Raw genomic sequence first — 24383 nt, 5'->3', positions numbered from 1 at the left:
AAGAAAAAAAAAATTTTTTTTTAAATAACAATAATAATAATAATAATAATAAAAGATAAATATAATTGGTCGATTTTAACCGTGGAACTAATACAAAGAGAAAGAGTGAATGTGTGTGTGTGTTTTTGTATGTAGTATGACTAGTTTTTTAAAGTGTAAGAAGAATTGTGAATTAATGAAGGGTTTTGTAAGTATTTTGGGGGGGGGGGCAACAAATCGGTCGGTAGCTGACTCATCATAAATTTTCTTTTCTTTCGGTATCACGGCGTGGATCTTTTCATGGAAGGTTTCATTTCAAATTATTGATATTAAAACCTTTTTACGTTAAGTTGATATCGAAAGAAAAGGTGGAAAAGTGGATTTTTTTTTTGATCCCTGTCAAAAAAAATTTGCCCGGCTGTTTAAAAAAAAAAAAAAAAAAAAACGTGTAAAAGGTGTGAATTGTGCCACGTTAATATATATCGAGGGTGCAAGTTTTTTTATTTATTTATTTATTTTTTTTTTTTCGGTTAATTAAACGAAACCGTAAACCCGACATTTTTTTTTTTTGCGGTTCGTACCTGGAATTTTTTTATTTTATTTTCGGTTAACCTTTTACGAAACCATTTAAACAAATAAAAATTAATTAAAAAATTTTTTTTTTTAAAATAAATTTGGCAACGGTGCGAACACGAAGGAAAAATCCGAAATTTTTTAAATTATTAATTAATAATTTTTTGTCACGAACGTTTTGTCGTCTGCTTCCACTTCCCTCTCGAATTTTATTATTATTACGACGGCCTCGAGGGATTTTTCTATTTATTTATAATTTTTCCTTCGTATTCTGAAAACTCAAAACTTTTTTTTTTTTCAAACGTGTCCTGTCATCGACTTACAACAAAGTTACGACATTTTTCCCCCGTACGAAAAAAAATAAATAAATAAAAAAATGCCTGTCAGACAAAAATTTTTTTTAAAACATTTGAAACTAACGAGAGTAAAAAAGTCAGAATTAATAATAATAATAATAATGAATATTTTTTTTTTTACGTATCGAAAAGTTTCATCATCATCATCATCATCATCATCATTATAATAAAACAAGGCTAAAGAAGGAAGGAAAGAAAGAAAGAAGGTATCAAATTTTAAGGTTTCATATATTAGGTACGGTAGAGACAATAATACCCGGAATTTAATCCGACATTATCTTAAATCTTTGTGTTCGTTTTCATGATGAATTTAATTTTATAATAGTTTTGATATGTCTACCATCTATAAAATGAAACGAAACGAAAACTTGTAACTTAATAATTTTTCAATTACATAATACAATAATAATAATGATAATGATAACAACAACAACAACAACAACAACCGGAAAATGTTTGTATTAGAAGAATAAGTACGAAGAAATAAGAAATTAAATGTAAGAAATAAGATTAGGAATTTTTTATGTTGGTACTACCAATACCAGTGACGTATTTCCCCTCCCCCATCTCTCTCTCTCTCTCTCTCTCTCTCTCTTTCTCTATTTCCTTTCTCCAAAATCTCATCGATATTAAATTTTTTTTTTTTTTTGAAAAATGATCGATTATGGAAAATTCCATAGATTAAACCGATCCCTTTTTTTTTTTTCTCTTTCTTTCTTTTACCTCGTTAATAATAATTTTTTCTCTCTCTCTCTCTCTTTTGTTTCTTTGTTAATTCATTAATGAGATTTTTATTATTGCCAACTTTTGAGAAAAAATATACCCGCCCACTCATTCAATATTTAAATTTTTTGTTTCTCATGGCGGTGGTGGTGGTTGTTGCATGAGGTTGTTTTGATTATTATTATGTTGGTACGAAATATGAAATTATTTTTTAATTTAAAAATGAAATTTTAAGGGAAATTTTTTTTTTTTAAATGAAAACTTTTAACTGAGATGCGGTTGTTGTTGTTGTTGTAGAAAAAAATTTTTTTTTGTTGTTAAACCCGAGGCGTTTCATGATTTCAAAATGTTCCGCATTTTATGTGTGTATGTATGTAAAAAAAAATTCGTGTGAGTTAGAAATAAAAAAAAAAAAGGGAATATAAATAAGGCGTATGAGAAAATGGCGGTGAGAGAGAGAGAGACGGGGGGGGGGGAGAAATGAGAAAATTACTTTGAAAGAAAATAAAAAAAATTTTTTTAATAAAAACGCCTCCGTCGCGTAAACATTTTATCCCTTCCCCCTATCCCTTTATCCTCTGTATCCCCCAATCCCCCACCCCCTACTTCCCCCGCCATATTTAATCACTTCTCGAGGTGAGAGTTTACGACGAAATTATATAATTTTAATTTGGTTATTTAAACTCTAACGCTTCTTTTTTTTTTTTTTTCCTTCTCCTCCGGTAAAAAAAAAAAAAAAAATTTTTTTGAGCGTTTTTATACGTCACCGGTATGTGAAATCACGAAAACAAATTTCAAACACGAATCGATATATCGAAAATAAATCGATCGATCGATTCATATCGTAAAACCACCGCTCTACTCAATTACCTAAAAGAAACCTAACCTCACATGATTAAACAAACGGTTTCTTATGGGGAATAAGAAAATCGTTTGAAATAATAATAAAATCGATACGAAATCGAAACTCGAAAATCGAAATCGAACATTAAAAATTTTTTTTTTGCAAGATTCGAAAATAAATAAATAATTCCTTTGGAAAAAATAACCTCACATAAATTCTTAGAAAATCCGCGGGTAATTTAACTTAACACGTATTTAAATGATCAATTTTCTAAAAAAAAAAAAAAAATCGTGTTGCAATTAAATGAGTCATGAAAAATCCATAAGCCGTTATTAATAATAATAATAATAATAATAATAATAATAATAATAATAATAATAAACAATACGATGATAAATTTACTACGACGGTAGTGAAAAATAATAATAATAATAATAATAAAAATAAAAAAACGAAAAAAAAAAAATTTTGTGTTTTTTCTTTTTACCCATCTTACTCTCTCTCTCTCTCTCTCTCTCTCTCTTTCCCTATCTATCTTTCTCTCTCTTTCTATCTATCTATCTTTCTCTCTCTTTCTATCTATCTATCTTTCTCTCTCTCACATCTTTTTATCTAATAAATTTTATCTATTATTCGTTTTCAATGTCTCTATTATATCGAGAATTCAAGTTCTTTCACTTAATACACATGTACGTGTACGTACGTAACCTGTTTCATTTTTTTTTTTTTGTGTGTTTGTTGTTCATCTTCCACACACACACACACACACACGATTCGTTTTAACAAACATGTTCCACCTACATACATAAAATACGGTTAAATTTTCATATATTATAAAACACAAAATATTTTTTTTTTTTATTATTGGATAAAATTTTTTTTTATTTTATTGATGTACCATTGATGTCTTTCATCGATGGATTATTATTATTATTATTATTACACATTTCTACCGTTTATGTTATTTTATATACATTTTAAATAAAATGTTTAGAAACATGAAGAAAAATAAAAAAAAATTTTTTTTAAATAATGATTCGAATATGCAACATAATTCTTTCAACAACATTCAACAACAACTTTCACAGTTCCCAACTTTCAATAATAACCCCCAACATTATTTTTTCAACCTACAACCAACCAAACAACCAAACAACCACCTCCTTTTCATTTCATTTTCAATGACTTTAATTTTATCATTGTTTTGTTTAATATGAATTACCACCAACAACAATTTTGTCATTAAAAAATTTTTATGTATAAAAAATAGTAGTGGTGATTGTAGAAAAACTTCTTAAATTAAAACAACCTTGAATGTTAAATAAAATAAACTATATTATTTTTTATTAAATGTTGAATGACTGACTGAATGACTGACTGACTGACTGAATGAGTTTTAGTGTATTGGTGTGACTTTTACACAATCATCATCATCTCAATCATTTAAAACACATTCAGGAGGTACAGGTGTATACGTGTGTGTGAGAGAGAAAGAGAGAGTTTAAATGAAATTCCAACGAGAAACAAAAAAAAAAAATTTCTTATTAATTACTTACTACAAAGAAAAGAAAAATATATAGAAAACGTAGGAGGTAATATTAAATATTTCATATCTATTAAATCTTATGTTTATGAATATGTTGTTGTTGTTGTTGGCAAACAAAACAATAATAATTCAAATGCTGTCGTCGATAAGTGGTGGGCGAGTCGTTTTCACATTTTTTCGATTCCGGCACTCTTTTACAATCAATAGAAAATGTGTGTGTGTGTGAGAGAGAGAGAGAGAGAGATAGAAAAATTTCAAATATTAAGTTGTACGTTAGAATTATTCCTTTAGGCAATACTAAAAAGTAACTGGCAACTCATTAAACAATCCGTCTTTAAATACCCCGACAGGCTTCAACAGAACAAAAAATTTTTTTTTTTTTTATAAAGTTCATAAATCAAAACAATCGACTAATATATACCCCCTCCCCCTCCCCCGCCCGATAATCGCGGTTATAAGTCCTTCGGGTTAAACCGGATCGGTTTCTTTTTACTCATTTGGTTATGTTATTCGGACATAACAACAAAAACAACAACAACCATCCCGGCAAAGATTCTTCATTAATTAACAAACGTTAAATAAAAAATTAAAAACTTACCGGAATCGCAAATTCACAACCTTTTCCTTTCGTAAATTGTTTGTCACGAAATGATGTTCGCCGCGCGCGACAAACGAATATTTGTACGATTTGCAAACAATAAAATACAACACGAATACAAACGAACAATTAAACAAAACGCTAACAACCGATTGACAAAGGACAATAGGTTTTTTCTTTTTTTTTACCTTTTCGCCGACTCCTTCCTCACATACCACACGATATAAATACGAACAACGTCAAGGACGGTTTTCTAGAAATTTCCAAAGGCTAACTTTCAATGGTAGTGAAATCCCTAATCCGATTTACGCTATTTCTACTTGAAAGAACATATTTTCGACGAAGAATGAAAACTACGGGGTCAGAAGATACGAGGAAAATAAAAAGTCGTTGGAAAAAATATGTATACAAAGGAAAAAAAAGGGTCTCTATACGTTTGTGCGTAACGCACAACCAAATGGATTTGAGACACTTGACATCATTTCAATGAACAACAAATAAATCCGCAAACGACAATTGTCTCTTGTTCTCATGATTTCACACACACATTACGTAGGCGCGCGTTTCTCTCTCTTTCTCTCTCTCTCACTTTTCTACCCAAACCTATTCCGAATGAATTCGAATTTTCTTAACCCTTAAGGTGATAATTTTAATTGGAAAACTCGATCGTTCGTCGTCTGACAACTTGTACGAATAATTTAATAACAACATATCCCGGTCGTAAAATAAAACCATAAAACTGGCAAGTACGTAAACTGGCATGTCGTGAAAAACGTCGTGTAAAAAGAAAAAAAAAAAAAAGAAAAAAAATTTTAAGTGGATAATTAAAAAATATGATTTGTTTTTAAATAAAATTATGTAAACTTTCATTTTAATCATCATTATCATTATCGTTAACGTCATATTCTTCGTCCACGTCCTCGTCCTCGTCTTCTTCGTCTTCGTCAATTTTAACAACCGCACATTATAAATTTATTAACGATAAAAATTTATTAGTTTGTATGCGTTATAAAAACGTCGCCGTTAACGGGTGCCTCGTAGGTAGGTAGGTAGATGGGTAGTAATAATAACAAGTTGAAACGAAAAAATTTCACGTTTAAAAATATCCCCACCACGAGAAGGGAAGGAGAGTAATAAGTAAGATGAGAAAGAAGTGGAAGAAGAATAAGAGTAAAAGATGAAAAAAAAAAAAAAAATTTGAAACGAACCTAAAATTTTTTTATTCAGAGGGACGACAAATCAAAAAAAAAAAAAAAATTTGTCGCACAACGAAAATAATGGTAAAATGTGATACCTGTGGGTATACACGTTGTTGATTGTTGTTAAAAATTCAATTGCAACAACAACCACGACGACGACGACAACGACGATTTTTTTTTTCGGGGGAAAAAAAAATGTCGCCCTCATTTGTTTCGTCGTAAATTTTTTTTGGGGGTTTTCAGTTTTAAAAATTTATACGTTCGAAAAACCCGGTCGATATTACGCGTTCGCGACAGTCCGTTACACGCACGCGACATGTTCGGTTAAATTCTATTTATTTATTTATTTATTATTTGTTTTCTTACTCCGCGTCATTTAGGACAAAATGACGAATTCGGATGCGGATTACACGTCAGATGAAGACTGGTGGATAGATGCCATCGAAGTGGATACATTCCATTCGATGACACTCGATGGAGAAGATGGTTTGTGGAATTCTCCGTTCGTACCACCTCCTCCAAGACCCCCATTTTTAGATGATGATGTTGCCACTGATGGTGTCACCACCTGCGATTTGTGTACCTGGGCAAGGCATCACCCCTTAGGACCGGAATCATTAGGTATGTTTATTATCAATGACCTATTCTTTTCACGTTATCAATATTTTTAAAATGATAAGAGAGTCATTCCAAATTTTATAAACAAAAAAAAATAACCCCTTCTTTACTTCTTACAGATGGTAAAGAAATAAGTTGGGTGATGACCCTAATTATAGTCTCTCTGTTGTCAGCACTGATAGGTGCTGTAGTCATGATAACGATAATTAAATGTAGGAAGTAAGTATAAAAATATTGCTAACGATAACATTTTTTTGAAAAAAAAAAACCGACCGCCATAAACATAATCGATTAATCGAATTTTTCTTTTTTTTTTTTTTTTTACATTTTCCAGCAGATTAAAACATTTAGGACACTCAACAGGTAAATATTTGTTTTTAAACATGAAAATTATGACATAACCATAGTGTGGATATAAAACAAAAATTTTGTTTGAACAGGTTCGTGTTTTTGTCTTCGAAGAGACGACGAACGAGAACCGCCATCTATACACTTGTCGAACAGATCGACGAGTAGAGCAAGTAGCAAAGAATTTGAAAACACATATCATTTACCCCGTGATAGAATAGATGGAAGCGAAGATAGAAGACAGAGGAGGGTGTGGTATTGGTTGTCGAGACGTCCACCGACAGCACCGACACAATTGGGTTCATCAGCACCCATAGCACCAGATAATCATTACACAGTAGAAGAAACTTATCCTAACAACGGTTAGTTAACAAAAAATAATTTTTAAAATTTTTACACAATCATTCCCCATTTTGAAATTTGACCGTTACAAAAATAAAAATAAGCAAAAAAAAATTGTTTTTTACTTGCTTTTTCCTTACAGGCGAAGCGTTATATGCCGAATTGGATCGTGTTTCCTCAAACAGTCCTGCTTATCAAAACACTGGATATGCAGATTCTGAACCTGAGCCGGATTGTTTACCCTCTTCGGCACCTAGCAGTGCTTATTATAGCGATTTATCATGTGCTCCGTCCGATAGAACCTACGAAGCTGTCGGCCCTCCCGATACTGGTACTACGTTTTGGGATTCAAATCGTAGGCCTCCACCTTTAAGACTGTCTTCCATATGCGAAATGATAACGGTGCCTTCGGATTACGTATGACACTTAATTATCCACTCGACATTATCGTTCTGTGATTATAAAAATAACAAAAAAAACATTAATTAACGTTAAAATCTTAAATTATATTTTTTTTTTTTTTTTTTTTAAATATGGAAGGCCGTTTCAAAGACGCCGTTAAAAATGTGCTCATTTTATGTAATATAATTAATTGTTTTTGTAATTATAAATTCTTTTATCATTAATATCATCGTTATTATCATTATTATTATTAATTTAATTCAACTTACGTGAGAATAATAATAATAATAATCCTTCAAATTAATTTTTTTTTTTTTACTAACAATCAAAATTCACCCCGTTGACGTTTGCATCACATCACGTGATCGTAACCGTTGAAATTTTTAATTACATTTATTACCGATAGACGTCGCATAAATCATTTTCGAATTTCAACGTTTATTCAAAAAAAAAAAAAAAAAAAAATTTTTTTTACCTTTTTACGCGGCGTTATAGATTAACACGCCGCGTATTATTATTCCTATTATTATTATTATTATTATTATTATTATTATTATTATTTCAACGTCGCAATTATTATTATTCTTATTAACGATAACGATAACGATAACGATAATTACATAAATTTTTCTCACCTTTACATTTTACATTAACGACGCCGCCATGTTGGTTTTTCAAGTTAAAAGTTAATAGAATATGAAAATTTGATTTCGTTTTTTCTATTTTATCCCCTTAATAAAACGCGATCCGACGTTATTTTATCAATTAACGAATTCACTAATTATCAAATTATTAATTAATATAAATAATAAATCGAAACAAAAAAGGATTTCACAAAAAATTAAGTAAAATTAAGGAACGAACGAACGAACGTCTCCGCACTATAACACATTCAAAAAACGACTGACGGATTTTAAGGAAAAAGATGAAAAGTTCTAGAACGTTCGGTCTGACGTACTTCCGGTTATCGATTTCTTTTTCTATAAGGAAATGTTTGTGCGTCATTATAAATACGACAAAATAATAAAAAAAAAGGAAAAAATAATAAAACTTTTATTTTAAATAATTCATTATTTTATTCAATTTATTAAAAAATACACTTTTTGTCAAAATCATCATAATCATAATAATCATAATAATCATAATCATCATCATCATTATTATTATTTATTAATTCAATTTATTTATTCAACTAATAAGAAAATATTTTCATTTATTTATTTATTTTTTTTTTTTTTAAATATGTATAAACATTAATACTTATAAGGTATCGCCTAACTAATATTAATATTACGATAATAATAATGATAATAATGATAATGATGATGATAATAACTAGGAACACGATTACATACGGAAAGAAAATTTACCGATACATTTTTTTTTCCTGCTCGAATAAATAACGACCAAAACCTGTACAAGGTCTTGTCATTCATTCATTCTTATCACACGTTACTAATATCATCATTATCATCATCATCATCATCATCATCATCACCTTTATTTTTTTTTTATTTTATTTAATTAATTATTTACACGCGTGTATTATCATTATTATCATTATCATTAGAATTAATAGTTAATAAAAACCGTAATAATAATAATAATAATAAATAAATAAAAGAAAAGAAAAGAAAATTATTATTATTATTATTATCATCATCATTATTTTATTTGTGTTTTAAAAAAATAAAATAAAATCACTCACAATCGTTATTATCATCATCATCATCATCAACATCATTATTATTATTATTATCATCATCGTTTTAACCGGTATTTAATTTCGGTTGAATGAAAAATATATAAAAAACAAACATTTTCAACCGTTTTTTTTTTGTAATAATGTTATCACGTGACTATGTCCCCCCACATCTCTCTCTTTCTGTCAATTGGGGTAATCTCATCAAAGATGATGATGATGATGATGATGATAATGACGACAACATCTCGCTTCGTTTCTGACTTAAAACAAAACAAAAAGAAAAAAGTTCCATCGTGTTAAAAACAACTTTTCCCCCTCTCTCCCTCCCCTTTCCCTTTTCGTCTCGGTCCAACTTGGGGGGGGGGGAAAAAAAATGGCGGCGACAACGTTAGTAATTAGTAGTAGTAGTAGTAGTAGTAGAAGTAGCAATAGTACTAGCAGAAGCAATAATAGACATGAGAATGGTAATGCTTTTTCAAACAAAAAAAAAAAATAATAATAATTATCACAGTTAATCACGAAAAAAAAAAAAAAACTAATAATAATAATAATAATAATGATGATGATGATGATGATGATAAAAGAAGAAAACACAAAAAAAAAATTTGATTGCCATCATTTAAATCTCGGCCGTTAAATTTGAATTTTCATTTATTCATCATCATCATCATCATCGATTCGATCTGTCCGTTCGATTGGCTGCGTTCGTTTCTTGTGATATTCGCGCCATGTCCGGATACGGAAACAAAAAGAATGATCTTGTTGCGATTTTCCTTTTCTTCTTCTTTCTCTTTCCTTTCTTCCTTCCATTCTTCTTCCCTTCTTATTTTTGGGCAGAACAATCGATGTGATCGGGTTTTTCACCCCGAGCGTATCTTTCCCACATTTTTTGAAACAATTCTTCCATTCCTTCCGCGTATTTTTTGCAATCGAACAGCGGACTTTCCGTTCTCGCCGACCAAACTTTGGCTCTTATGGCTCTCAAACTAAAATTTAAAAAAAAAAAAAATTAACAAACGAATAGATAAAATTTTAACGATTTTTTTTTTTTTTTGGTGAATTTGAACGCACTATTCTCTATCCGTTCCCAATCTTATGGCTATGTCCTGATAATCTTGTCTCGATCTTGCTATCAATTCCGGACAACCGAGTGTTGCCAACTGAGATGCTGCAACGCGTGAAGCCAAAGTTTCTCCTGAAAATTTATCATCATCATCATCATCATCATTACTACCATCATTTCCACGAGTGCTTTTTGCGCGATAAAAAAAAAAAAAAAACTTTGGAAAACGATCCATCACCTGGAAGAGTTACGACGGGCGTTCCCGTCCACAGTACGTCCATGCTCGTGGTGTGCCCGTTGCAAAGTGGCGTATCCAGGCAAACGTCAGCTAATTGACCCCGTCTCACGTGTTCTTCTTTCGCGGCCACGTTGCTGAAGAGTATTCTCGCCGGACTGACTCCTAATTGTTGAGCCGTCGCGTGTATGTTGCTTTCCCCCACCGCGGGAAATCTCAAAAGCCAAAGAATCGCGTTTGGCACGTGTTTCAATATCTACACAAAAAAAATGGCGTTTTAATATCAATCAAAAATGGCGTCGGTAAAATCGATTCGTTAAACTTACATTCATCCACATTTGTAAAGTTATCGGATCGATTTTGTACAATTGATTAAAATTACAATAAACGACAGCATCGTCGGGAAGATTGTACTGTTGCCTCGTCGTGATGACAATGCTCTGTGGCACTTCTTCTCCGGTTGCCGCTTTGTTGTTGGTTTGATTCGTAGCCAAACCGTTTTGAACGACGATGCCGTTAACGGAAGTTTGAATTTGTCCCGAAGCTATCATGTTTTCGATGGGAGTCGTCGTCGGGAGTTCGGCTACCTTGAGTGAGATTTCTAATTTCGGTTCGGTTTCCGTCGCCACCAATTCTCTTATTTCTTTGATTTCCGTGTGTTCTATTATCGGAGATAAATCCGTGGCGTTTATGACGGCGACGTTGTCCGCAAGATCTTTTTTAGACGTGTTTTTATCCGCCAGAATGACTCGAGCTTTCAAATGCGGAAACATTTGCTTGTGATCTCCGATGAAATACGTGTGCGGCATGTAAGCCAATTTTTCGCTGTACTGATGAGCCAATTCCAACGGTGATGTCACGACGTCGGTTATCAAATAATCCATAAATGATGCTCCGGACGTACCGGGATAACCCAACCACATAACCTAAAATTACAATGTGACGTTTATGACGTGGAATGACGTTTAAAAAAAAAAAATTAATTTTTTTTTTTTTTAGGTAGTACCTGAATGGGTGCCGGTCTTAGAGCGAATATTTCGTTTCTTGCTCCTTTCGTGTATCCGTTCATGTTGACCAATATTTGTATTCCGTCAGCGTGAATTCGATCCGCAGCTTTTCCGTTGCACGGAATCTAAACAGGACAAAGAATAAAAACAATTTAGACAAAAAAAAAAAAACAAATCCAATCGACAACAACGATTTATGTCATTCAAATATGTCCGACCTGTGACAAATCGACGAAATGATGAGCTTCCCTAGAGATTTTCGCTCTGAAAGTCGTACCGTCATCCGGACTTAAAGCGTAACAAAAAACTTCAACTTTATTTTTATCGTGTAAACCTGGAATAGACTGCATCAAATGAGACGTGGGATGATTTCCGAAATCGCTCGATACGTAACCTATTCGCAACCTGGCGTTGTTTTCTTTAGTGCATTTGTAGGGAGGCTTGTGAAGAACGTGAATCTGGCATTTACATAAAACAAAACAGACATTTTTTTCCCATCATTTTACACGCACATTTCACGCTTTAAATGATTTCGCGACAAATACCTTTTCTATGCACAGGTTCGCGTGCCTGGCCGCAATAGCTTTCCGATATTCGTGCGAAAGGGGATACAACATGGAATGATGAGGGTGAACCGAAGGCAAACGATTCTTTTCCAATTGTTCGGCAACTATGCTCACGAGTTTTTTCATTCGAGCTTCGTAATCCGTCCAATCGCATACGATTTGGAGACAGTGAGCCAAGTTGCAATAGGCATCGGGAAAATCAGGTTTTAATTTCAAAGCAGTGCGATACGACTGTATGGCCTCCGTCGTGTTCCCGGAATCTTTATGAATGGATGCCAAATTGCTGTGAGCATCCGCGAATCCGGGATTGATTTGAATGGCTCGCGTGTAACATTGCAGCGCTCCCTGAATGTCTTGCATTTCTTTGAGAGTGTTTCCCATGTTGCTATACGCGTCGGCAAAAGTCGGTTGAATCCTGTAAATAAGGGAGCAATCGAAACCCGTCAGTCAATGAATGACCAAAAAAAATGTTGGTAAACTGTTAAATTTTTTCACCTGATGGCCTCTTTGTAATGCAACAGCGCATCCGTGAGTTTTCCCTGTTGCTGCAAAACCGATGCCAAATTAGAATGAGCGGCGGCAAACTCTGGAAAAACTTCCAAAGCTTTGAGGTACAATCTCGTCGCTTCTTCCACATAACCTTGCTCTCGTTTGATATTGGCAAGATTGTTGAGGGAATCCGCGTGAGTTGGACACAGTCGCAAAGCCGTGTTGTAACAATCTTCCGCTTCCGGCACTTGTCCTTTTTCCTTGAGGGCATTCGCCAGGTTACAATAAGCATCTGGAAAATTGGGTTGAAGTTCTATAGCTCTCCGGTAAGTATCGATGGCCAAATCGATGAGACCTTGTTCGTAGTAAACGCATGCTAAATTTCCATGAACGACAGCATTGTTCGGACTAAGGTTGAGAGCTCTCAGGTATGCGGCAACGGCCCTGGACAATTTACAAAGAAAAACAAATCAAATCGTGCACGTTTATTTATTTTTAATTCTCATAATCATTAAACTTATTTGCAGAAAAAAAAAAAAAAAAAAACCTCAATTACCACATTCATACTCGTCATGACGTTAAATGGCTCATGTGCGAAACAATAAAAAGAGAGAGAGAGAGAGAGAAAACAAACACAATCCCATTTTTTATATATTTACCTCTTTATCACCTTTGGAAAACAATACACGAAAGGGGAACAACAAGAATCAAAAAACGACACCGAAGACGACGAAGAGTCGTGGTAAAAAGAAGACCGTGGAAAACACGAAGAAGAAGAACAAGAAGAACAAGAAGAGCGTAAATCGGTTCGTGGTACAAAATTATTTGCGAAAATTTTACAACTCGTGTATATGACAATCGTTTGACAAAACATGGCGCGCCCTTTTAAAATCCCCGATTTAAAATTTAAAAAAAAAAAAAAAAAAAAAAAAAACTCACGCGAACAAAAATTACTATTATTATTATTATTATTATTTATAACGGTTTTTTATTTATTTTTTCAAAGATTTTTGCGACCCGACATTTTTTTTTCTTTTCTTCTTTTTAATAAACAAGGTCCAGTCGAAATCCATTCCATCGCGTCAACAAAACTCGCGTCCAAAAAAAAAAAAAAAAAAAAAAAATTTTCCCTTTTCATCTCTCTCTCTCTCTCTCTCTCTCTCTCTCTCTCTCTCGAAATTACACCGAGAGAAGGTCGGAGATGGTTTACAAATAGAAATTTTTTCAAGCCAAAAAAAAAAAAAAATTTTTTTTTTTTTTTTGAATAAACATTTTTCCCCGCCGTGGAAATTTGTTTGTGTGCGAGAGCGAGCGAGTGAGTGCGAATGTGTTTGTGTTTGTTGCAGTTTATTTTAAGACTTTAAATGCGTGAATTTGCCAACCGACAAACTCTGACCAATGTTTTCTTTTTCTTTTTTTTTGCACAAAAATTTATTTTCAATCGTGAGACTACAATCAAACACACCTTTTTTATTCCCCCCCTCCTTCTTCTTGTGTCGATAAGAGGGGGGAGGGGAAAAAAGGAAAATTCGGTCATCGTTCTCTTCTCATTGCTCACAAGTCAGTAAAACAAATTTTGTCAGGCCGAGTGAAATTCAAATCGACATTCGATTTGTAGTCCCTCCTCCCCTCCTATTCCTCCTCCTCCTCCTCTCTCACCTCCCCACTTAATAAATTATTATTATTATTATTATTATTATTATTATTATTATTATTATTATTTAAATAAATGAGATAAACGGAAACGTTTGGCAATGAAATTTTTTTTTCTTTTTTTTTTTTTTTTTTGTTTCAAGGTTTCACAAAACATTTAAAAAAAAAAAAAAAATTTATTTATAAATATTTTAACGAATCAGAGAAGAAAACGTGGCCGTGTGACGTTTCAAAGAGTACGTTTTCCGTTATTGATAATAATAATAATAATAATAATAATATTTAAAAAACTCGCACAAATTTCCACGTGGGAAAATTTCCATTTTCATTCTCTCTCTCTCTCTCTCTGTCTACACCCCCCCCCCCAGTTCTCCCTCTCCACCCCTCCCAGTTCTCTCTCTCTCTCTCTCTCTCTCTCTCTCCACCCCTCCCAGTTCTCTCTCTCTCTCTCAGTCACCCCTACCATTGAGAAAAAAAAAAAAAAAAAAAAAGAAAAAAAAATCGACTCACCTATCGAAAATCCTGGCCTCTTTCAACACATTTCCCAAATTGATGTAAGCATCTAGAAAATTCGGATCCAAAGCCACGGCCTTTTCGAAATGATGTATGGCCAACCAAATTTCTCCAGTCGCGTTGAATACGCATCCCAAATTACTCCAGGCAACGGCAAAATCCGAATACGTTTCAATGGCTTTTAAATAGCAAGCCTGCGTTTTTTTACGCGTTTCGATAAAAAAAAAAAAAATTAAATTAATAATTTTTTAAACAATCATTCATTCATTCATTTTATTTTTTATTTTTTATTTTTTTTTGCAAATCGCCAAAACGCTTTTTTTTTTTTTTAACGGTCAATAAATAATAATGATGATGATTAAAAAAAAAAAAAAAAAAAAAAAAAAAAAAAAACTACTACTCGCCATTGCGCGCGAAGGGGGGGAATTATCATTTTTTTTTTTTTTTTCGTTTTTCTTTTTTTTTCAATTTACGCCCTAGAGCAGAAAGCAAAAGTAAAAAAAAAAAAAATCTTTTCCCGATTTTATAAATTTTAAAAAGAGAGAGACAGAGAGAGAGAGAGAGAGAAAACCTTAAAAATTGTAATTAAATTGACATTTAAAAAAAAAAAAAAAAAAATTTTTTTAATGTTCCTGCTAAATATCGAGAGACCTTCTAGCAATTATCGCGTATTCGATACACCTTTTCAAGGGTAAAACGGAATTTCCCGATTCAAAACAATAATAATAATAATAATAATAATAATAATAATAATAATAATAAAATCGTGTTATGATTTCTTCAATTAAGCAAATTAAAATATTTTTTTTTAGCTATTCGGAGGCAAATGTATTACGTCGTCGTCGTCGTGTAGTGATAAAAACAAAACATTTACTCTCCGAAATAATTAATAAAAAAAAAAATATTTCAATGCAATCTTAGGGGAGAGAAGAATAGAAAAAGAAAAGAGAAGAGTGGAAAAAATAAAAAATGCGACGGAACGAACGAAAAATGTTCTAGAATGTTCTAGAAATCACGACGATTTCATTTTACATTGCGCGCGCTCGCAAAAAAAAAAAAAAAAAAAAAAATATTGTATCGTTCCGGTTGCATTTATTTTATTTTTTCTACTACTTCTACTGCTACTACAATTACTACTACAACTACTACAACTACTACTACTACTACATCTTCTTTTTCTTATTCTTATTCATCTCCATCGCCCTAAAGCGCACGCAGTACCGCAAATTCACGTCATCTGTAAAAAAAAAAAAAAAAAAAAAGAATAAATGATAAATTCATCACACACTTCATATGCAAACCAAAAAAAAAAAAAAAAAAAAAAAAAAAAGAAGGAAAAAACTGACGCGATTTTCCGACAAAATAATAATAATAATAATAATAATAATAAATAAATTGAAATTAAAATTAAAATTAAAAAAAAAAAAAAAATCTTCAAAAACCTAAAAATAAATTAATTTAAATAAAATGTCAGTTTCCTTATATAAACTTATTTTCTATATGAAATTATTCATTTTTTTTTTTTTTCGTTTGTTCGTTCGTTTGTTTGTTTGTTTTCGAAATACAAATAAATAAATAAATAAAATAAAAATAAAACATTATAAATTAATATAAACAAATTTTTTTTTTTTTTTTTTAAATGGGGAGGGGAAACTGACGCCATTCATTAAATTACTTTACCTGAACCCGCAAGTGACCCAAAAGGAAGAGATAACAACACATCATGATGAACCATGATGATGGTGGTGGTGGACCACTTGACTAAACTTCATTTTTTTTTTTTTTTTTTAATATTTAATTTTTAAATCACTTAAATAATTTTTTAATTTTTAAAATAATATTCAGGCTAACAACAATCGAAACGCACTGGAGAGTGAGTGTGTGTGTATGTCTGTCCTTAAAACTGTAAATAATTTCAACTTTTTTTTTTTTTTTTTCATTTGCTTCGCTTTTCCATTGTTTTTCCTTTTCTCCATTTTGTTGTTTTTCTCCGTCTAAAAATTAAAATATAAAACATGGAAACGGAGCACTCAATCGATTTTATTCCATATTGAATGATTCGTTTATTATTTTTATTTAAATTTCTTCCTCCCTTTCTCTCCCTCTCTTTTCTTTCTTGTTTCATTTTTGCTACCCAAACTTTCTATTATCATTTTAAAAAATAAATACATTAAATAAATAATTAAATAAATAAAACAATTTTTTCTTATTAAAATATATATATAAAGACATATTATATATATGTACCTAAAAAAAAAAAAAAAAAGGTTTATAAAAAAGGTTTTTCGTTAAAAAACATTTTCGTACGTATATAGAAAGTTGGAATGGCAAAAATATGTTTTTGGATGTTTTTTTGTTTTTGTTTTTTTTTTCTTTTTGATTTCAGCCTGATTAAAAAATGTCAGATTTTAATTTTCTCTTTTTTTCAATTCTAAACAATTTCCGGTAAGAAGAAGTAAATGCAGGAAATGCCAGGTTAGCTGAAAAAATAAAAATAGTAAATTTTTTTTTTTTTTTTTTTTTTTTTCAATAAATTCTGCTTAAATAAATATACAATATTATGTCTTATTATTATTATTATTATTATAAATAATTGGTTTTACTGTTTGTATGTGTTTGTGTTTGTGTGTGTTTGTATGGGTTTGTGTGTGTGTGTGTGTTTGTATGTGTTTGTGTTTGTGTGTGTGTGTGTGTTTGTACGTGTTTGTGTTTGTATGTGTTTGTGTGTGTGTGTGTGTTTGTATGTGTTTGTGTTTGTGTGTGTTTGTATGTGTTTGTGTGTTTGTGTTTGTACATGTGTATGTGTGGAGGTATGTGTGGAGGTATATGTTTGTGTTGTTTTAATTTGTTTCGTTTGTTAATAACTCACCTTTTAAAATAATGATGATGGTAGCAGCAGCAACAATCGTTTTGGATTCCTTCTATACATAACCTCAACTTCATTTTTTATATCATAATAAAAAGAATCATTACATTACCTCACTTTTTTTTTTTTTTTTGACATCGAGCTGTAAATTTTTTTTTTTTTTTTTATAAAAAGTTATATTATGCACAAAAAAAAAAAAAAAAAAAAAAAAAAAAAACCCTCGACAACAACTAAAACATGCAATAAAATCAATTTTTATCCTCTTCACAATTTCTTCATCATCTTATTAATTAATTAATTTTTTATTTTATTTTATTTTTAATATCGAGTACTTTTGTACGATTTAAAAACATGTTTCGAATTAATATGTATGCATATATATTTTATGATCGCTTAAACGCAAGGGCTTCAATAGCGCATATACAATATGAAATATTATAATTTATGGTTTTTCCTGTTAAATAACTAACAAGGAAAAAAAAACACATAAAAGGTATATATATATAACAAAATCGAATGTCATTTTCAATTCGAGCGATGACAATTGAAAGCATTTGTTCTATTAAAAACTGATTGAGTTAAAAAAAAAAAAAAAAAAAAAACTTACTTTTGCTTCATCTAATCTTCCTAATGCTTTTAAAAGATTTCCAAGGTCACTTCTAACACAATACAAATCCTGTAAAAATAAATTTAAATTTAAAATATTTTAATTAATATTATAATGACAACACTTTGTCGCTTGATTATAGATGCATTAGTTTAACAACAATTTACTAACTGGATTATATTGTAAAGCAGTGACATATGCTTGCACTGCTTGTTCCATATCGCCAGCAGCGACGAGTGCTGCTGCTAAATTAATATAACCATCTATGAAATCAGGTTTTAATCTCACTGCATGCCTGTAATTTTCTAAAGCTTCCTGTAGTTGACCTCTTTCTTTGTAAACATTGCCAAGATTACTGTATGCTTCTGCCAATAAAGGATTCTGCTTAATTGCCAAAGTACTAAAGTGTGCAGATCTGTTTTTACAAAAAAAAAATTGGATTTCGATAAAATAATAATCGTGTAAGAATTGTTGCAGGGGCTTTAAACATAGAATAATAAATAAATAATTAATACATGAGATAATATTATAAAAAAATTATTGATAAGGAAAACATCATGACTTACTTATCTAAACGACGACATTGAAAATGTATCGAAGAGAGAAGTAAAAGGACTCCTGTATTATTCGGCTCTTGCCTCCATAGCTGCATGCAATGCCTTTCAGCATTTTCATATTCCCCAGCTTGATATTCTCTGTGAGCCAAATCCAGGAGACCTGAATATAATTTAAACATTAAAAAAAAAACATTTAAAAAAAAATGGCAAAAAGAAAAAGAATCAAATATGGGGAAAATAAAATGTTTGATTGTAAAGCATGCCCCAAAGCATTTCAACAACAAAATTTTCATCCTTGAAATTTTTTCTTGTAAAATCAAACGTAATAAATTTAATAATCGATTTTAAATTATTTCAATATGATTAACGAATAATAACTTCATGTTAAATAAGGAAGAAAAAATGTAAAATTAATCATAAAAATATGAATTTTATATGGAAAAAAAAATATTTCATCGAATGGCTTGGTGTAATTTATCGAGCTTATTGGTAATGAAAAGAAAATAATTATATATGTAAATCAGAGAGTAAATCGTAATATTAAGATTATAAAAAACAAGAATTCTTAATTATATTATAAAAATGGAAAACTTACCGACAGAAGAGAGTTGAATATCGTTCATTTTGAGTATTACATTAGCAGTTCCGATGTGATGCTGGGGTTGTTGTTGCGCCTGCATTTATGAAAAAAAAAAAATTTCACCACAAATTGCTGAGTTACACAGACAGACACACACACAAACTTTATTTTATTTTTCTTTTCTTATTTGAAAATTAAATAAAAATAAATAATTATTAATTTAAACAACAACAACAATTTATTTTTCTTTCTCACAGCATTATTAATATAGAAAAAAAAAAAAATTTTTTTTCTTAAATGAACAACTCCAAAATTTCTGCTTAGAAATTACTTAATTGACCGCAACGCTATCTATATTTTTTTTCAATTACTAATCGTTATAACCGGAATCACGTTTTTTTTCCCTTTTTTTTTCAAAAAAAAAAAAACTTTTTCGATTTAAAAAATACTTACCCCATTAATAAAATTATTAATTTGATATTTAATAAATCGCACGCACACACACGCGCGTAATTATAATCGCGATATATAAAATCTTAAATTTTTAGTAAGGAAACGCTTTCGAATCAAATGGCCGCCGCCATTTTTAATTATTAATAAAAAAATTATTAATTATCATTATCGATCCGTAAATCCTTCGATTTCTTCCTTAAAAGAAACCACATCGTTTCATTATTTACACAAAAAACAACCGAAATCGTTTAATATTTTTGTAATTAATAATAATCTTACTAACCTAATAATCATAATCATCGGACCTCTGTCATTTGTATTTATTATTAACATTAATCAACCATAATTCTTCAATTTAATTAACGAATACATTCCTCCATTTTTTTTCTCTTTCTCTTGTAAATTTCCCCCTCAAAATCAATCAAATCGTCAATTTGTATTAATTATCAATTAATTTATTAACAACTTATTAAATAATTTTTCCACATATCTTACAACCACCATCAACTTCGTTCCAAAACGATTTAACGGTTTTTTCAAATCTTCCATGGATACCAACAACCTTTTTTTGTCCAACCGCGCGTAAAAGGTATGTCAAAAAAGGAATAAAAGGATAAATTCGAAAACAAAGGAAAATGATTTTTTACAATGAATGTAAAAAATAATAATAAAAAAATTCAATTTTTCGATTTTAAATAATATTCAAAAAATATTAATTATTATTATTATTAATAAAACGTGTGATTGTGTTACGAAAAAAAAAAAAAAAAAAAAAAAACGCTCACTTTCATTTCCACTATAAATTTTGAGCCATTTTTTCTTTTTTTCTTTTCTCTTTAAATTCTCTTCTCTTCGTTACGCGATTATCTATCTATTTCATATATTATACATACAATAACTCTATTATTTAACAATAAAAAAAACATTAATAATAATAATAATAAAAAATAATAAAAATAATAAAAAAATAGTATTAATAATAATAATAATAATAATAATAATAAAAATGATTCGTTATATTATATCGTGTGTCGTTGTTTTCTCCCTTCGTGCAAGAAATTTAAAAAAAAAAAAAAAATTTCAAAATTCTTCTTCGCGCCGTTTATTCGTTAAAAATTCCTTCTTTTTTGTTAGGATAAAGAAAAGAAAAAGAAAAAAGAAAATGTTACGTTAAATGACGAGAAAATAATTCCACGCCCCCCCACCCTCCCACACCACTCCTCCCCTCCCCTCTTCCCACCCCAACCGAACGGAAAGAAAAAAATACCGATAATGATAATAATAATAATCATAACGATGATTACAATTTAAGGTGAAGAAGAAGAAGAAGAAAAAGAAAAACCAGCACGGGTACCGCCGCGAAATTTTACCGAAAAAAAAAAAAACCTAAACCGTTTCCTCTTCTTCTTCTTCCTCTTCATCTTCTTCTAATTCTTTTTCTTTCTTTTTTCTCCTATTATTATTATTATTATTATTTATATTCCGGGGACTATTGCTATCGTCGCTACTACTCTCTCTACCACCTCCTCCTCCACGACCACGACGACCACCACCACCGTGTACTACGTGTTCTCTTTTCCCTCTCCTGTCCATTCGGATGCGTAATACCTAACATCTGGATCTTCATCACATTTTAATTTTTCCAAAGTTTCAACAATGATTGAAAAATAAGGACTAGACGAGTTAATAAAACCTGAAATTTAAAAGAAAAGAATTCAAAACGTGATTCTCGTGTGATCCGGGGGGAGGGGGCGGAGAGTTGGGGAATGTTAAATTTCCTTGCCTGTACATAAAATATCACTGGACAAACATTTGGCGACGCACAAACCCACGTTGGGAACGGCATCCTTGCTCAATACCAAAAGGGAATCGAGCAATATCCTACAAAAATCATCATCACTCAACGCTTTCTCTCTCGCTATTTCCGAACAAAGATGAACGAATATCTGTCGTCGTCTCCACGACGAACTCTTCGCGAAATCCCTCAGCAATATGTTAAACAATTTGCTCTGATCCTCCGGATTCGACGACAAATTCACAATCAATTCCAAAAACTGGAAAACGAAAAAAAATTATTATTATTATTATTTCACCGATCAATCCTCCTCCCCTCTTCCCGCCGCCCTGTTTGCTTTCCTTACCAGCGTGACTGCTTTGTGACGAACTGTGGCCACTTTATCGCATAGAAGGAGAGTCGCGAGGGGTTCGAAATATTCCAACCAATCCGACGGACCGTACAATTTGATCAAAAGTCTCAACTGTTCCCCGAATTCTTCCCGGTACCTCCAATTGTAATCGAATTCCATTTCTAGAAAATCTTTCAAACGGGGTAGAAACGCGGTTCGAGTCGACGGTTGAACGAGATTTAAAAAATCCGCCAAATGTTCGAGAGCTCCCACTTTGACTTCGTCCAAATCCCGGCTGAAACTTTCGAATATGGGAGCCAAATCCTTGGATGCAACTTCCTCGCCCACCAACGACGCCAATTTGTGTATGCTTGAAACGACCGTTTTCCGAACTCTCCACTGTAAACAATAATTATTATTATTATTAATTTACACAACAATCATCGATGATAATAATAATAATAATAATAATAACTCGCTTCTCACCTGTATGTTCATCGACAAACATTTGTACGCGTTTTTTATGTAAGGCCAATTGCTGGGTCCCAACGTTAAGGCAACAGCTGGAAGGCAATAAGCATAATCTTGAGCCATTTCCTTATCGAAAACATCTCCGAGGAGAGGTGACGTCATCGATACGAAACTATCCAACAAAACTTGAGGAACTATATTCTGATCGGGAAGATTGACTTTTGGAGAAGTTTCCTCGCTTTCCTCCGACTGCTGAGGCGATTCTGAAACACGGAGAAACAAAATGGAGCGTTGGCAAAGTTAGATCGCAATGATTCCGCGTCGACATTTTGAAATAAACATAACATACGACTGTCTTTTTTTTCTTCTGCTGCTGCTGATGATGATGATGATGACGTGACGGATTCGACGTGAGTCGTCGTTTCTCCACTATTCCAACCCGAATCCGAACTCGATGAACACGATACCGGAGATTCCGTTTTCACGTCTAAACTTTCCGTCGAACATTCTGCCAATTTTTCCGACAAACTAGATAGTTCGTTCTGTGAAAACGAAGAGAGCGAGAGAGTTGGAGAGAGTGAGAGGAGTGGGGGGGGGGAAATCAACGACACACATCAGTCACGATATACATACGTCTAAATTATTGAGATCCGTTCTTATGTCGTCTTGTTCGGGTTCGGATGATTCGTACGTATCCAAAACATCCAATGGCACTCTCCAAAATCGGAATGTGTTGTATAAATCGTTTGCTTCATCCTCGTCCGCCGAAGGGATTTGACTCTTGGTCCACCAATTGCCGCCGCCATCTTCTTCCGATTTCCACGAAATTCCAGACACCGACTGATCCGTCGTTTCCGTAAAACTTTGATTCGTGTTATTATTACTATTATTATTACTATTGCTGGCGCCTTGCACGTTTAACGGCGGCCCATTTTCGTTCTGTACAAAGTATAATAAAGCTTTCGATGCTGAAATCAAAGAACGCCCCCCCAAAAAAAAAAAAATCAAATTCAACAACAATTCGTTCGTTCGTTAAATTCACACGGTGTTTTTTCTCCCCGATTTTGTAACCGTATAATAATAATAATAAAAACGTAACGTACCATTTAACGTTTGATCTTCTGGAGCTTCTTTGAAATAAGGTTTCCCATCTCTCATATCCCTTTCCCATTTAATCCCTTTCGAATAATTGTAATAAACTTCGGCTGTCCTGAAATTTTAAACGAAATTTTTCCTATTATAACGAAAAAAATGATGATGATGATGATGATGATGATGATGATGATGATAATAATAATAATAATCACCGAAATTCGTATCCTTCCTGACTCACGAAAATCAATTTCCCATTTTCATTGTAATCCAATTTTGTTATGCTCGGATCGGCGAATGTGCATATGAAGGCACCTAAAAATACGTAGGCGGAACATCGGACGTGAGGTTCGATTTCGAGCAATAGTTCCGCGTATGCATCCGCCAAAACGGTTTTCCTTTTTTCCAACGAACAGGTACAAGACACGGGAACGGCAACGGCGGGACAACAAGCTCTCACTTCCCAATAATCATCCTGACACAATTTGACGAAAGGATCCACCTGCGATAATTCATGGGAATTTTTTTTAAATTCTCCTTCTCCTTTCCCACCGGAAAAACGGGACGGGATTATCAATTTTTTTTTTTTCCTCCTCACCAGATATTTTTCTGTGGTTTCCATTCCGACCACAGCGCAAAAATCTCCCAAACTTTTCACGCATTTCCTCCGTATCAAATAACCGGGATTCGAGCACTGGAGAACGAACACGTGTAGGAAATATTTTTCTGTTGCTTCTTTACCAATCAACGGAACCATTTTTCCCATTAACTAAAAATAAAGAAAAAGAAAGAAAAAAAAGTTTTTTTTTAAATTAATTTATTTAATTAAATAAATAAATGAGCTTTCCCCTCCCCTCCCCCCGACAGAGATA

General features: G+C 31.8%; 3 protein-coding genes across 3 annotated transcripts; 1 reads left to right on the top strand and 2 right to left on the bottom strand.

Annotated features, from left to right (window-relative positions):
- Nucleotides 1–6204: 6204 nt before the first annotated feature.
- Nucleotides 6205–7549, top strand: Phum_PHUM581600 (uncharacterized protein; the record flags this gene model as incomplete). Its single annotated transcript, XM_002432319.1, has 5 exons — nt 6205–6439; nt 6556–6655; nt 6771–6799; nt 6877–7146; nt 7269–7549. 5 exons carry the CDS (start codon nt 6205–6207, stop codon nt 7547–7549), a joined length of 915 nt encoding a protein of 304 aa, XP_002432364.1.
- Nucleotides 7550–10056: 2507 nt separating this feature from the next.
- Phum_PHUM581590 (UDP-N-acetylglucosamine--peptide N-acetylglucosaminyltransferase, putative) lies at nt 10057–19469 on the bottom strand (the record flags this gene model as incomplete). The annotated part of the gene is made up of 13 exons (XM_002432318.1): nt 10057–10219; nt 10305–10428; nt 10535–10787; nt 10858–11457; nt 11538–11663; nt 11757–11996; nt 12084–12519; nt 12600–13037; nt 14757–14953; nt 18233–18301; nt 18404–18647; nt 18799–18949; nt 19385–19469. 13 exons carry the CDS (start codon nt 19467–19469, stop codon nt 10057–10059), a joined length of 3126 nt encoding a protein of 1041 aa, XP_002432363.1.
- Nucleotides 19470–21384: 1915 nt separating this feature from the next.
- Nucleotides 21385–24268, bottom strand: Phum_PHUM581580 (serine/threonine protein phosphatase 2A regulatory subunit A, putative; the record flags this gene model as incomplete). Its single annotated transcript, XM_002432317.1, has 9 exons — nt 21385–21515; nt 21612–21876; nt 21964–22347; nt 22435–22682; nt 22769–22961; nt 23053–23387; nt 23523–23629; nt 23727–24013; nt 24110–24268. 9 exons carry the CDS (start codon nt 24266–24268, stop codon nt 21385–21387), a joined length of 2109 nt encoding a protein of 702 aa, XP_002432362.1.
- Between the last annotated feature and the right edge of the window lie 115 nt (nt 24269–24383).

The sequence above is a fragment of the Pediculus humanus genome, genomic scaffold, assembly GCF_000006295.1.
Source record: "Pediculus humanus corporis 1103172108309 genomic scaffold, whole genome shotgun sequence".
Lineage (NCBI taxonomy): Eukaryota > Metazoa > Arthropoda > Insecta > Psocodea > Pediculidae > Pediculus > Pediculus humanus.
Note: the sequence above shows the minus strand (reverse complement) of the source record. Positions and strands in the feature narration are given on the sequence as shown.